Genomic DNA, 15,325 nt, shown 5'->3' on the forward strand with positions numbered 1-15,325 from the left:
AAAAAATGAATTTTATTTCTCAACATAAGCCCCACCAAGGTCAAGACACTTTTTCTTTCTTTTTTTTTTTCATGGAGACATGATCTCACTGTGGTTTTGTTTGTTTGTTGTTGGTTTGTTTGTTGAGACAAGGTCTTACTCGCTCACTTTATTGCTCAGGCTGGAGTGCAGTGAGGAGATCACAGATCACTGTAACCTGGAACTCTTGGGCTCAAGTAATCCTCCCATTTCTGCCTCCCAAAGTGCTGTGCTATTAGGCATGAACCACCACGCCTGGCCCACAAGACACTTTTTAAAATGATGATACTAGCCATTTAGTTCATCCCTAAAGAAATGAGGGAATTTAACCATGTCTATCAGTGTGGTCTTTTTTCCAGTATTAACTGGAGAAAACTAAGTGTCTTTTACAGATTTTTTTAAGATTAGGAAACAAAACGAAGTCAGAAAGACCAAACCAGGACTCCACAGGCACAAGTGCCCCAGCTCCCCACATCCTCACCAGCAGCTGGTAGTGCCCCCTTTTGAAGCCATTTCAGTAGATGTGCAGTAGTATCTCATTGTGGTTTTAATTTGCATTCCTAGATGTCTCATGATGTTGAGCATCTTTTTACATGCTTATTGGACATTCATATATGTCTTTTAGTGAATTGTCTGTTCAAATCTTTGGCCCATTAAAAAAAATTGGGTTGTTTTCTTCTTATGAATGAGTTGCAGTTCAGAACCATCCTTTTTGGGTGTGTGTGTGTGGTTTTTTGTTGTTGTTTGTTTGTTTGTTTGTTTGTTTGAGACAGAGTCTCCCTCTGTCACCCAGGCTGGAGTGCAGTGGCGTGATCTCAGCTCACTGCAACCTCAGCCTCCCAGGTTCAAGCAATTCTCCTGCCTTAGCATCCTGAGTAGCTAGAACTACAGAGGGCGCACCACCACACCCGGCTAATTTTTTGTGTTTTTAGTAGAGACGGGGTTTCACCATGTTGGCCAGGCTGGTCTCCCACTCCTGACCTCAGGTGATCAGCCTGCCTCGGCCTCCCAAAGGGCTGGGATTACAGGCATGAGCCACGGCGCCCGGCCCAGGGCCATGTTTTTAATAACACCAGTGGGAACCAGATTTCTCTCTGTTAGAACCCTCACCCGACCTCCTCCTAGGGAATTGTCAGTAAAATCCAAACACCAGGTTCTGGTCCTCCCAGTCTAGCCCTGCCCCTTCTCTGACCAGATCCCCCCATCTTCCGCCACCCTTCCCCCCAAACACCTTGGCTCAGTACTTTCTTTGACACTCCCTTCCTGGCTGTCCTCCCAACCAGCCAGACATCTGTTATCTATTCCCAGGAACACCTTATTCAGGATTCTCTGGATATGTTTAGTGTTTATTCCACCACCATCACCAGCAGCAGCAGAAAAAGCTGGGGCCTTCTGTACCCTAAGCACTGCTATTGGATGAAGAAATGAATGTCAAGAAAGGCTTCTGTGAGGAAGCAATACTGCACTATAGTCACTGAAGAATAAGGAGGAGTTAATTACAGAAGAAGGTGCAGAAGCATTCTGGGTAGAGGGGTCAGCATGGACAATGGCTCTGTGGCAGGAGGGACCATGGTTTGTTCCAGGAACAGTAAGAGGTCCATGGGAGAGGCAGGGGAGGGAAGCACAGCAAGGAGTTATATTTTCCTTCTATACCAAGACCCTGTGCAGGATGGGAAGCTCCCAAGGTTGTGTGTGTGTGTGTGTGTGTGTGTGTGTGTGTGTGTGTGTGTGTGTGTTTATCTTTGTGGGGAGCAGATGGAAGTGTTACAGGATCTTTGGGGTGTTAATTTTCTGGTTGGAAACCTCTGTGGCCAGTGGCACCTTTGCCGGCATTCTTGTCTTGCATCCAGGAAGAATGAGGTACACAGACAAGTGGAGGGGAACAAGTCAACAAGGAGGTTTACTGAGGGTTAGAGAGCTCAGAGGAGACCCACAGTGGGTAGCTCTTCTCTGTAGGGAGGTCATCCCATTGAGTGTTCAGCTCTCAGCAGAGAGGAGGCCCTGGAGAGTGTGGCTCCTCTCTGTAGCTGGTCCTCCCAACCTCTGCTCTGCTCTGGCTGAGACTGGGGCTTTTATGGGCCTCAGAGTGGAGGAAGTGTGAGCCCAGTTGATCTATGAGCAGCCATGGGTGGGCCAGAAAAGGCAGTACAAGTTCCCACTCTGGTCGGTCGGACTGGCAGCCTGGCCCCCAGGCTTCAGGCCCTCCCTGGCCTGAAGGTGGGGCCTCAATGGGACCCACCTCCTTCCACCCAGGAATCTATCTGCCTCCTGCTGCTATTCATGAAGCCCAGGCTTGCCCCAACTTTGCTCCCAGATCAGAGCAGGTGTCCACAGTAGGAAGAAGCCAGGCAGCAGGAGAAGGCACTTCTGAGCCTGGGAGGGCAGGCGGGGGCCTTCCTGGGCCCCTAAGAGTACAGGGATGCCTGAGCCTGCAGCTGTGGTTTGGGCAGCTGTAGCTGTGGGAAGCGGGGTCCCAGGGCTCCTGTCTGCCCCATGGAGGAGGCCCCAGTCTGCAGCTGCAGTTTGGGTAGCTGCAGCTGCACCTGGGAGAGCAGGACTCCTGCCTGCTCCATGGAGTGTGCAGCCCAGGCCATGCCTCCCTGCTGCGGCTGGGTGATGACAGCAGCAGGTTGTCTGGAGCCATGGCTGCCATCAGAAGTGATCAATGACTGGTGATTGTCATGAGTGGTACAAGGTCAAGAGATAACCAGGTCCGGCCAGGTGTAGTGGCTCACACCTGTAATCCCAAACCTTTGGGAGGCCAAGACAGGAAGATTGCTGGAGGCCAGGAGTTCAAGACCAGCCTGGCCAATATGGCAAAACCCTGTCTCTACTAAAAATACAAAAATTAGCTGGGTGTGGTGGCACAGGCCTGTAATCCCAGCTACTTGGGAGACTGAGGCATGAGAATCCCTTGAATCTGGGAGGTGGAGGTTGCAGTGAGCCAAGATCATGCCACTGTACTCCAGCCTGGGTGACAGAGCGAGACTCTGTCTCAAAAAAGAAAAAAGAGATAACTAGGTCCGTAGATGTTTGTGTCTTTCCACAATGTCAGATTTTTATTCACGCTATACCCAAGGGTAAAAAAAAAAAACAAAAGCCACTAGCTGTCCCAAGGAGCCACTTTGCTTCTTCTTCTTCTTTTTTTTTTTTTCTTTCATACAGAGTCTCATTCTGCTGCCCAGGCTGGAGTGCAGCTGGAGTGCAGTGGTGTGATCTTGGCTCACTGCAACCTCTGCCTTCCGGGTTCAAGCGATTCTCATACCTCACCCTCCCAAGTAGCTGGGGTTACAGGCCTGTGCCACCACGCCCAGCTAATTTTTGTATTTTTAGTGGAGATGGGTTTTTGCCATGTTGGCCAAGCTGGTCTCGAACTCCTGACCTCAGGTTATCTGCCTGCCTCAGCCTCCCAAAATGCTGGAATTATAGGCATAGGCCACTGCACCCAGACCCAAGGAGCCAATTTTCCTTAGTACTTCCCATTCACTCAGTAGTGAGCATACAGGCTCAAGCTACTCCACAAGTCAGTCAATATAGCAAATCATACATAATAGTATACTTAATCCACATGTAAATGTTATAAACATTCCACAACAAACAAAGTAGCATTTAACATCAAGAGAAAAAGAGATAAGAGAAAGAGTTAAGGAACCAGTTCCAGGGGAAGGAAGACAAAAGGAATCCTGGTCTGGGCTTGAGGGTCTTGCAGAATCTTTGATGGGCAGAGCCTTGGGAGGCAGATGCAGTGTTCTTATCATGAATGGCAGTGGGATGGTTGTCAGTTAAGGCTGCTGGGCTGCTGTTTTGTAGTCACAGAGTGCTCTGGTGAGAAATGATAGAGGAACAGTGTGCTTCTTTGTGTCCTTATCTGGTTGGATGCAGTCTTTATTTATTTTATTTTTTTATTTTTTGAGACGGAGTCTTGCTCTGTCGCCCAGGCTGGGGTGCAGTGGTGTGACTTTGGCTCACTGCAACCTAGGCCTCCTGGATTCAAGCGATTCTTGTGCCTCAGCCTCCCGAGTAGCTGAGATTATAGGCACCGTGCCACCACACCCAGCTAATTTTTGTATTTTTAGTAGACACGGGGTTTCACTATATTGGCCAGGCTGGTCTCGAACTCCTGACCTCGTGATCCGCCCACCACAGCCTCCCAACATGCTGGGATTACAGGCATGAGCCACAGAGCCTAACCTTCTTCTTTTTATTAAACAAAACATCTTGTCCTTGTTGGCAAAGCACCCTATGAAATATAAAATGAAGTCTTTTTCTAAGATGGAGTTAGTTATGTCAAGGGTGCGCGGTGCTGTGCTATAAGCTCTCCCCCAGCTGCCAAGAGAGAAAACCTAAGGGCCTCTTAAAGACACAATCACAGCAGTTCAGCGGGGAGCAGGCAGGAATGGTTTCGGATCTATGGTGGTGAGAAGTGGACAGAGATCAGAGAAAGTTACAGGAGGTGAAAGTGGGAGGACCTTGGTTACAGACTGCCGGTGAAGAGGGACAAGGACAACCCGCAGGTCTCCGCTAGCGGGGTGGAAGGAAAGGAGGGGGCAGTGCCCTTCGCAGAGGCACAGGAAGCTGGGTCTTGATCACGCTGAACTCCAGACGCTCTCTAGACGTGCATGCATGAGCGTGTGGAGTGTGTGTGTGTGTGTGTGTGTGTGTGTGTGTGTGTGTGTGTGTGTGAGAGAGAGAGAGAGAGAGAGATGTGTTGGGGTAGGGGGACTGCAGGTCAGGAAGTCCTGCAGATGTGCGTGCCTGTGTGGGTTTGCGCGCGTGCGCGCGTGTGTGTGTATGTCTATGTGTGTGCCTGGAGCTGCGCTTGCAGGTCTGAGAGTCCTCCGAGAATGAGTTGGGGAAGGCGGGTGCAGGACCGAGGCCTGGAACAGACAACAAAGAGGCCCTGAAGGAGGGTGGGGCTGGCCGGGGACAGGAGGGGTGGCCAAGAAAGTCGCATGAAAACTCCGGCCCCCTAGAAAGAGAGACGGTATGGGTTGCGGAGCCGACCTCACGGCCGGGTCTTTGCTATTTAGACGCCTGGGTTCCCGGATCCCAGACACACGCACGGGCAGGAAGTTAGACCGGAGACAGAGTATAGACAGCCCTTCTGGATAGGGGCAGACGGGTGGGAGCTCCTACGGGGTGCCCGGGCGGTGATCGGGAGGTCTCCAGCGGCCCGAACCAGGGTGAGGAAGAAGGTGGAGTCTGCGGAGGCCCCAGGCCGGAGCGCGGGCGGGTCGGGCCCAGCATCCCCCGCCGCCGGGGTCCGAGGGGGAGGGGCGGGCTGGAGGAGCGGGTGGGGGCGGGGGGGCGGGGCGGCGGGGGATGCGCCCCTGCGCGAGCCAGTGTCGCCTGCCCTCCTTCCGCACAGCCCGGGTTTCCGCTTCCCTCCGGGCGTGAGAAGAGAGGGGCCAGGCCGAGCCCCGGCCCTACCGCCGCCGCCGCCATGTGGCCCCCAGACCCCGACCCCGACCCGGACCCCGAGCCCGCCGGCGGCTCCCGTCCCGGCCCCGCGGTCCCCGGGCTCCGCGCCCTGCTGCCGGCGCGGGCTTTCCTCTGCTCTCTCAAAGGCCGCCTCCTGCTGGCCGAGTCGGTGAGTGCGGCGGGACCCTCGGCCGCCCCGCTGGGACTGCGCGGCTCCTTTCGGAAGAGGACGTCGGGGCGCGGGTGGGGTCCGGGGGCGGCCGCCGTGCTCCGATCCCCCCTCTCCACGCCGCCTCGGCCGACTTTTCTCGGGCGCCTGGCGAAGTTGGGTCGAGGTCCCCAAACTTTGGACGGCGGGGCGGGGCCCGAGCCCAGGCCATCCGCGGTGCTGTCCCCGCGAGTCCAGAGCTGGGGACCGTGGGAAGCGGGTGGGGCCTGGGGATGTGGGTCCTGCTGTGTGACCCGGGCGCCCCCGCCCTCTCTGGGCCCCGGGGACTCGGGCAACTCGGACCTCCAGGACTCCCGAGCCGCGGCGGGGTCCGCTTTCCTGCGCGCGGGTAGGGCGGGCCGGGGCCTCGACCTGCGGGGCCGAGCGGGCGGGGGCCCGTGCGGAGCGGGAGGGACCCCCCCACCCCCGGGACTGGGTGAGGCGGCCCCGCGGTGACTTCATCGCCCTCCTCCCCTCCGCAGCCGGGCTCCTTCCTACTCCGCGCTCGCCCCCACCCCGGCCGGTGGGGCTTCTTTGTCCTCTGGACACCGGAGGCGCCCGCACTGTCCGCCGTGGGGTAGGGGTGGCGCTGGGCCGCCGGGGATGGGGAGGGACAGGCCGGGCCGGAGGCAGGGGGAGGCGGGAGGAGAGAGCGGCGCACGGCGGCAGCCACTTGTTGCTTAGATCCCAGCGACTTGGCGCTTCCTGCCCTTGTCCCCGCTGTACAGATGAGAGCGCTCAGGCGCCTGATTTGACAGGTGGCTAAACTGAGGGGCCCAGTGAGAGCGGCCAGGAGAGTGGGGGCAGGAGGAAGGGGGATTCTGCTCCAGGACCCCTCCCTGGTCGCTCAGGGCAGAGGGCAGAAGGTGGTCCTGCAGCCTCTCCCGCGGTCAGCCCAGAGGCCACCTGCCCACCGCCCAAGTGAGACACCAAGGCCACACTCCGAGCCCACACTCCCAGCCCCACCCTGGAGACCACTGGGAGCCACTTGAAGGGAGAAGCCTCGAATCCACCGTCCCCAGAGTGGCTTGAACACCCACCCTCCATCCCCACCCAGGACCACCTCATGGAGGGAGGCATATGTCCAGCAGGAGCATAGAGGCTACCCTGGGCCCAGCAGATGTCAGGAATCCAGGTCAGGGAGGATAAGGAAGGGTGAACGGTCAGCACTCAGGGTGCCGCTGAGGGCACTCCTGCCTCCCTAGTCCCCACACTGCCACCCCCAGGCCAAGCAAGTGCAGAGGCTGAGATGGACAGAAACAGAGAGAGGAAGTGGCCCCAGAAATCGCGGGATGAGAAAACAGGAATTGAGAGGGGAATCCCCAGAATTAGGCTTTGGGGCACAGGCATAGGAGACAGGAAGGGGAGGGCCAGGGCTGGGTCAGTCCCATGGAAGGCCTTCCTGGGAGGCCCTAGCAGCCTCCCAGCCCCTCTCTGTACCTTAGTCTATCTTTCCAAAGGGGGCTCAGCTGCACCCAAGGCCATGTGCAGAGCAAATGGGGGTGCTCTGGGGACCCCCGGGATCCCTGCAGTTCATTTGTCTGAAGCAGCCACAGTGCTTCCTGTGGGGCATCTGGGTGTCCCCATGGGGCCTCCTGCACCCACTAGAAGCTACTCAGCCATAGACATGTTCAAACGCAGCCACAGTGACAGAAACCAGGGACAGATGGCCTCCCCAACACCCACAGGGCCAAGTTGCTTAAGAACTCTAGCTGGGCCGGGCATGGTGGCTCATGCCTGTAATCCCAACACTTTAGGAGGCTGAGGTGGGTGGATCACCTGAGGTCAGGAATTCGAGACCAGCCTGGTCAGCATGGTGAAACCCTGTCTCTACTAAAAATAAAAAAATTAGCTGGGTGTGGTGGCAGGCGCCTGTAATCCCAGTTACTTGGGAAGGCTGAGGCAGGACAATCACTTGAACCCGGGAGGTGGAGGTTGCGGTGAACTGAGATCGTGCCACTGCACTCCAGCCTGGGAGACAGAGCAAGACTCCATCTCGGGGGGCAGAGGTAAGATAACTCTATCTGGGGGGTTAGCCAGCCCTGGGTTCAAATTCTAGTAGCCTCTGATTAGCCAAGTGACAGAGTCTTCTCATCTGTAAAGTGGGGCTGTGCTCATGGGTGGATGTGAGGGTCAGAGGCACCAGGCACTGTGGAGCCCCAGGCTGGCCAACAGGTCACCTTGGCCTGCTCTGCAGCGCACCTGGGCTGCAGGACTGCCCAGGGCTCGACATCCTCCTGCATCAGCTCTTCCCACCTACAGAGTTGTGGGCAAGACCGCAGTGAACATTTTGATTCTTACAGTTCAAGTACAGCTGGCCCCACCTTTCACAGCTGGCCCTGTATGAATAAAGCAGCAAGGCCTGAGATGTCAGTGTCAACGCACTCTCTGTTAGATGTTCCTTTCTTATTATTATGAAAATTTGCACATACATTAAAACGCTGAAAGATTTTTTTGCTTCATCTATCTGTCCATCAATCCATTTTATCTTTTAACACAAAATAAATTGCAGACATCAGGACATTTAAACTCTGAACACTTCAGCACACGTATCATTAAGGTTCAAGATTTGTTTTTTGTTTTCAAGGTGAAATTTACATTCAGTGACGAGCACACATCTCTGGTGTTGGGTGTTACTTTTTGGAAACTGGTTCCTGCCTCACTTTGATTTCCCTCCGCAGGGCACTGAGTGGAGTGGATGTGCTTGGGAGGCTGGGGCTTTCTGACTAGGTTCTGGTAGGGAGCTGGGGTGGGGTGAGGTGAGGACTCAGGGCCATGCCCAGGACTGGGAGGCAGCATAGGTGTGGGCCTGGGCCATGCTGGGGTTTTTTTTGTAGGGGTGGGTGTGGAGAGGGTCTCTCACTCCCTCACCCAGGATGGAGTGCAGTGGCCTGATCACAGCTCACTGCAGCCTCAACCTCCCCGGGCTCAGGTGATCCTCCCACCTCAGCCTCCTGAGTAGCTGGGATTTCAGGCACACACCACCACGCCTGGCTAATTTTTGTATATTTTGCTGAGATGGGGTTTTGCCATGTTGCCCAAGCTGGGGTCAAATTTCTGGGCTCAAGCAATCCACCTGCCTCGGCCTCTCAAAGTGCAGGGATTACAGGTGTTAGCCACTGCGCTTGGCCTGGGATTCTAATCTGGCTCTGCCACTTCCCAGCTGCAGGACTGTGAGCAGCTGGCTTCCCCTGCTGGAGCCTCCTCTATCCTGACCACAGGGCCTGGCTCAGAGGAGCACTGGACAAGGAGCATGAAAAGGCTCTGACTTCACCTTAAACTCCTTCCCCGCAGGGTCTCTCATTCATCACTTTTATCTGCTATGTGGCATCCTCAGCATCTGCCTTCCTCACAGCGCCTCTGCTGGAGTTCCTGCTGGCCTTGTACTTCCTCTTTGCTGATGCCATGCAGCTGAATGACAAGTGGCAGGGCTTGTGCTGGCCCATGATGGTGAGGACAGGGGCCCCAGGAGGGAGGGGTGCCCTGCACCAAGTGGCCAGATGAGGAGTCCGGAGTCGTGCACTTGGGCCCTTATCCTTTCTCTAGTGTGCTGGAGTTTGCAGTTGGTTAGAACTGGACGGAGAGACCCAGCTTCAGATCATCCCAGCTCCACTACTCAGCAGCCCTGTGACCTGAAGTGGGCTGTGGTGCCTCTAGAGCAGGTCCGTGAGGCAGGGAACCCGGAGAGGGGTCTCTGGCCACCAGGTGGCGCCGGTGCTCCCCACCGGGCCTACAAGAATGAGCTGCCACTACAGCAATTCAAGCCATTTCCACGTGGGCAGGACAGGTTAGCTGAGGACTTGCAGGGCTTACCCAGACCTCAGCCATCGGCAACCCTGACCTCGTTTTATCACCTGTGAGGGCCGAGACCCCAGTGGACTTCGCTGAATGAAATGTGTCCCAGAGAAAGGGCAGCAAAGGCTCGACTTGAACCCTTGTCTCTTGACCTCATATCCAGCATCCGCTGCCTCAGGAGGGCTGCACCCTCTGTGTCCCCATCTTAGGGACGGGTAAGCAGAAACTGCGATCCATAAATGGATCGGCCACAAGAGTGTGGCAAAGCCGAGGCCCAGAGCCAGATCTCCCCATTGGAGAGTGGGAAGCGAGCAGGTGGGGGTGTTTCCAACTTCTGCTTCCACCGCGTCGCCAGGCAGGCTGCAGCCTGATCCACACAGTTTTTTGTCCAGACCCAGGATAGGGCAGTGTCAGCTGCTGGCAGGGCAGCAGAGGCACCTAGGGGGTGGAACAAGGGCCTAGGCATGTAGGTGGGGTCAGGACGGGGTAGGAGCCCTCAGGTGCTAGGCCTGGGGCTGGGAACCTGACCACACTACCAGGCCTCCTCCCCATGCTGTGCTCAGCTCCAGGGGCTCAGGGCAGCATGCCCCTCTCTCCCCAGGACTTCCTGCGCTGTGTCACCGCGGCCCTCATCTACTTTGCCATCTCCATCACGGCCGTCGCCAAGTACTCGGATGGGGCTTCCAAAGCCGCTGGGGTGAGCAGCCGCCCCACCCATCTGGAAACTGCAGATGCCCCTCTAGCTGCTCATTTAGGGTAGGACCTGGGGCAGAGCCTTTCCCTGCTGGGGCCCCCCTGGGGTCTCATGTGGGTCCCGATGATGATTCCAAAGTCCTCTCATTAGAGATTGACTCTACCCGGAGTTTTGAAAGGCTGTTTGTCAAACCAAGTTCACAGCTCATTTTCCCACTTCCATTACTCAGAGGGGTCTGTGCCTGTCACTCGGGCTGTTTGTCCAAGCAGGTCTGAAATGGGCAGCGAGGCTGGGGCAGCAGCCTCCCGGAGCAGGGAGTCAGCCCTGTGATGTGTCCCATCCACCCTGTCCACAGGTGTTTGGCTTCTTTGCTACCATCGTGTTTGCAATTGATTTCTACCTGATTTTTAACGACGTGGCCAAATTCCTCAAACAAGGGGACTCTGCAGATGAGACCACAGCCCACAAGACAGAAGGTGAGCGGCTGCCCTGATCACCCCAGCAGTGCTGCAAAAGGGGCCTGCCCTCCCTTGGGGATGGCCGGCTAGTTTGAGGCTGGGGTGGGATCATTTCCTCTCTCCCCATGGCAGGAAGTGTTTTCACAGCCCATTCTCACCTACCCTCATGCAGCACTGATCCAAAGCCAGTCCCATTCCCCTAGTGCCCCCTCACCCCGCCTTTCTAGGAAGGGCAAGCAGTGGACACGGCTGAGCCTTGGGCCAGGCCGGCAAGTCTCCCTGGATGACCCCCCCGGGCAGCCAGTCACTCTCAGGGCACCTGTCCACCTGGGATCCAGAGTGGCCACCCCCCAAACCCAGCCCCTCTGCTCTGCTGTCTTACCCATCCAGGCCTGTCCTGGGGTGCTCAGAGCCCAGAGAGGAGTCAGACCCAGAAACCGTGGCAAGGGACACATGATGTGTCCCGTACCAGGGGAGGGGCCAGATGGGGCAGCAATGACAACAGTAAAACAGGAGTCGATAGAGGGAGGGATACAGTAGCTGAAAGCAGGCCCACGCTGAGTGCCAGCCAGCCCGAGGCTCTGGAGGGGACGCTAGAGCTGGGTCCTGACGGATGGCAGTAGAGGAGTGTGCAGGCAGAAGAGACCAGACCGGTGCAGGGAAGAAGGCTGAGAGCAGAGAGAGCAGGCGCTTCTGCCCGGGGAGATGCTTCTCTGGACCAGGCAGACGTGCCCCTGTGCTGGCAGTGCCTGTGGCTGGGCAGGCAGACAAGCCTGTAGGCCCCACCCTGTGGTTGGCATCTTCCCTAGGCAAGACCAATAGGTTAGGCTTAGGAGTCACTAGTTTCCTAACAGCCAGGTGCTGGGGCCATGGGGATTTGTGAATCCCAGAAACCGTCCTTCTGCTGAAAATGAATGCCATTCATCCCATCCCATCCCTTGGCAAATATTAGGTTAGAGCTCCCAGACGGTTTCCTCAGGCTCTGCAACCTGCTCCCAGTTGCCCGCAGCAAGTGATCCCAGACAACCAGCCCAGGGAACAATTAGTAAACGTCAGTGGAAACGGGTGTTTTGTTTTGTTTTGTTTTGTTTTTACTATTTGGAGAGTTTCACATATGTAACAATTATTTTGCTGTAAAATTATTCCTAACTTATATGTTAGAATTGAATATAGCGGCCAGGCACAGTGGCTCACGCCTGTATTCTCAGCACTCTGGGAGGCCGAGACGGGTGAATCACTTGAGGTCAGGAGTTTGAGACCAGCCTGGCCAACATGATGAAACCCCATCTCTACTAAAAATACAAAAATTAGCCAGGCATGGTGGCGCCCGCCTGTAATCCCAGCTATTTGGGAGGCTGAGGCAGGAGAATCACCTAATTTTGGGAGGCAGAGGTTGCAGTGACCTGAGATCACGACACTGCACTCCAGCCTGGGCAACAGAGCAAGACTCCACCTCGGGGGGAAAAAAATTGAATATAGCAAAACCCACAAAATCTGCTGACTGCAGCCCAGGAACAGGAGTGAGGGACAGAGCTGGGGTTTAGGGACTAGGCTGCCCATGCCCCAGCCCTAAGCCCTGCCATGAGCCAGCGACAGCTCATGGGGACTGACTGGGGTTCTGAGAGACAGAGGCTGGCCAGGGAGGGGATGAGCATGAGGAAGTAGCAACCAGCACTGGGGCGGGGTGGGGGGTTAGTGACTCGTGCTTTTCCTTCTGGGGTGGAGGTTCCAGAAGGCTCTACAGAACTCTGAGACAGAATTGGGATTTCAGGAACCCTCGAGGCACACCTCATAGGCAGGCCCTTACCATTATAAAATTGTTTCTGATTACAATATTAAACAAGGATTGGGGGAGGGGGATTGAAGATATAAAATGGCTAAAAAGAGGCTTGCTGATTTTCCAGTATATTTTAGTTTGGGGGACAAGAAAATAGCTGTCCTCACCTTGTCCTGCTGAACCTGGGGGTGGGGGTAGAGCTGGGATGCAGAGGTACAGCCCTAACCCACCCAGCTGAGAACAGCCCAGGGAGACTCCAGAGGGGCTGGGCCTGAGGAAGGGGCACCTGGGCTTCAGTCTTGGGGTGGAAACACCCCCACCTGCACCCGCACCCACACCCTGGAGGTGCAAGTGGCTTCTGTGGCCGGGTGCGGTGGCTCACGCCTGTTACCCCAGCACTTTGGGAGGCTGAGGCGGGTAGATCACCTGAGATCAGGAGTTCAAGACCAGCCTGGTGAAAGCCCATCTCTACTAAAAATACAAAAATTAGCCAGGTATGGTGGCACACGCTTATAATCCCAGCTACTTGGGAGGCTGAGGCAGGAGAATTGCTTGAACCCAGGAGGGCAGAAGTTGCAGTGAGTCGAGATCCCGCCATTGCATTCCAGCCTGGGTGATGAGCAAGACTCTGTCTCAAAAACAAAAAACAACCAAAAAAAAAAAAAAAAGAGAGAGAGAGAGAAAGTGGCTGCTGCCTGTGGAGGGCCTCAGGCCCACGGCCTGCCCTGATGCCAGCGATCACTGGGAACGGTAAGGCCAGCTGCGGGAGGCCCGCATCCAGGCTCCTGCCAGCAACCCAGCTGTGCTTCCCCAGAGACCGTTCCCAGGCACCGCTGCCCTGAGCCTCCTGCCAAGCATCCTCTCTGCTTTCCTTTCAGAAGAGAATTCCGACTCGGACTCTGACTGAAGGCCTGGCGGGCGCCCTGGCAACCTGAGCCACACAGGCCTCCACCCCTGTGCCTCACAGGGGACGCTGGCGTTGGAGGGGAGGCTTGGACTTCTGAGTTGCAGAGGGGGCTGCGGATACAGCAGGCCCCCTACAGCCTCAGGTTCTGCCTGAGCCCAGCCTACCAGGCTTGCCCCTCAGCTCAGCACTGTTGACCATGCTGCATGTGAGGGCATCTTGGGTATCCCACCCCTTCTCCCCATTTCTGTCCCACAGGCCTTCAGCCCTTTAACCTCTCTGCCAAAAACCAGCACAAGGAGACAAAGCAGAGCCTTGTCTGTATCTGGGCAGCAGGTGTTCCATGCTGCTAGGTGGCGGGGGTCGGGGGTCTTCTGTTTCACTAACAGGAACAAAGACAGAAACCGTGACAGGGCTGCCCCACCAGGCCCTGGTGGGTTTGTCTGCACTTGATGCTCCTGCCCGTGCCAGGCACTTTGGTGACAATGACCCTTCCAAGAATCTTTGGTTCAAGGAGCACCAGGTCCCTCTTTCTTGAAGCAGGGAGAAATTGACCTTTGCCTTGTCGCCCAGGAAGTGGGGCTTGGCACCCGTAACTGACACCTCCCACCCTTGGAAACCATGTCTTCTGGGGGTGAGATGACCATTCTGAGTCTAAGACTGTTTCACAGAAGAGCTCATAGACTGACTGGTCCAGAAGACAAAGGGTACAACAGTGGCATCACAGTGACAGTGTCACGGGGAGCTGGGCGGGCCCAGCCAAACCCCCCTTCTCCCTAGAGCCCAGCCAGCAGGCAGGAGTTCCTGGACCCTCAGGACAGTGAACTTCCAGACCCCAGGGCAGGTCTATGGGCCACTGCGGGAGATGAGCCTTCTGTGTTCACCCAACGATTTATACTGTGTATCTGTCTTTGATGGAATTTTGTAACTTTTTATATTTTTTTTTATGCAAAAGCAGCTTCTTAAAAGATGGCATTTTCTGTGACTCTAGGCCTCACAAAAGAGCCAGAGTTCTGGACCCATGTCTGGAGCATTTGTAGCCTTATTCTCTTGCATGTGAATCTCTTACCCTGAAAAAAAGCCATAATGAATTAAGCCAGACTGACCACTTGCTTGGAGTGTGTGTTTGAAAAAACCAGAGCAATACTGTTGGGTATTGTGTCAGGCTTCAGTACAAACTGGTAATGCCAATGTGGATCCTGACAGCTTTCAGTTTTAGCAAAAATACACATGAAATCTGACTACCATTTAATCCTTTATTTCAGTGGTCCCTAACCTTTTTGGCACCAGGGACCAGTTTCGTGGAAGACAGTTTTTCCATGGACTGGGGGTTGGGGGTGGGTTGGGGTGAGGGTGGGAGGGGATGGTTTCAGGATGAAACTGTTCTATCTCAGATCATCAGGCATTAGATTCTCATAAGGAACACCTGTGTGCTAGATCCGTAGCATGCACAGTTTACAATAGGATTTGCGTTCCTATGAGAACCTAATCCCAATGCCAATCTGACAGGAGGCGGCGCTCAGGCGGTAATGCTGTTGCTTGCCACTCACCCCCTGCTGTGCAGCCTGGCTCCTAACAGGTCCCATGGTACCAGTCCACTGCCCAGGCGATGGGGACCCCTGCTCTAGTTCTCACACTACCCTGTTTTACAAACAAAGAAACTGAGACAAAGGTCGGGTAACTGGCCCAGGGCCCTCTCACTTACACATCAGGATAGTGTCTCACGGCACCCTCAGGCAAACCCTGGGGCTCTCCTGGTTTGGAAGCTGGTTGCATAACAGCCCAGAGAACTGCAGCCCTGGAGGACCCGGGTCCGCATTCTTATCCAGGCTGATGGGAAAAGACAAGACATTCCACCCAAACTGTCACACACCACATGTACTGAAAATGCGTAAGAAAGCTGGGTGTGCAGGAGTGGAGAGGCCCCTGGTGGAATTTACATTCCACCTTGTAAGCCCTGGCAAAGCGGCAAAGCTGGTGTCACAGAGGCCTTGTTCCACCCTGAGGATCGTGGCTCTGTTCAACCTCCACACAGCAGCCCTGTTTCAGG

The 15,325-nt window shown here is 55.5% G+C and overlaps 1 protein-coding gene across 4 annotated transcripts; it reads left to right on the forward strand.

The window, feature by feature from the left end:
* The first annotated feature begins 4,757 nt into the window (after positions 1-4,757).
* Positions 4,758-14,383, forward strand: CMTM3 (CKLF like MARVEL transmembrane domain containing 3). Of its 4 annotated transcripts, none has more exons than XR_009214216.1 (6): positions 4,758-5,201; positions 5,387-5,608; positions 8,942-9,097; positions 10,044-10,198; positions 10,492-10,612; positions 13,250-14,383. XR_009214216.1 is itself a non-coding variant. In XM_032157554.2 (6 exons), exons 2-6 carry the CDS (start codon positions 5,462-5,464, stop codon positions 13,276-13,278), a joined length of 549 nt encoding a protein of 182 aa, XP_032013445.1. In that variant the 5' UTR covers positions 4,772-5,201; positions 5,387-5,461; the 3' UTR covers positions 13,279-14,383. The 4 variants fall into 4 exon arrangements, 3 of the variants coding, with proteins under 3 accessions (XP_032013445.1, XP_032013444.1, XP_058297056.1); XM_032157554.2 differs by having other exon boundaries at positions 4,772-5,201; positions 10,044-10,139; XM_032157553.2 differs by having other exon boundaries at positions 4,772-5,002; positions 10,044-10,139.
* Positions 14,384-15,325: the final 942 nt, after the last annotated feature.

The sequence above is a fragment of the Hylobates moloch genome, unplaced genomic scaffold, assembly GCF_009828535.3.
Source record: "Hylobates moloch isolate HMO894 unplaced genomic scaffold, HMol_V3 SCAFFOLD_6, whole genome shotgun sequence".
Lineage (NCBI taxonomy): Eukaryota > Metazoa > Chordata > Mammalia > Primates > Hylobatidae > Hylobates > Hylobates moloch.

Bases quoted from the DNA above. Each gene is read 5' to 3' on its own strand.
- CMTM3 (XM_032157554.2), top strand. From the start codon at position 5,462: ATGTGGCCCCCAGACCCCGACCCCGACCCGGACCCCGAGCCCGCCGGC. The intron at 5,609-8,941 runs GTGAGTGCGGCG...CCTTCCCCGCAG, and splicing joins GCCTCCTGCTGGCCGAGTCG to GGTCTCTCATTCATCACTTT. The intron at 9,098-10,043 runs GTGAGGACAGGG...CTCTCTCCCCAG, and splicing joins GCTTGTGCTGGCCCATGATG to GACTTCCTGCGCTGTGTCAC.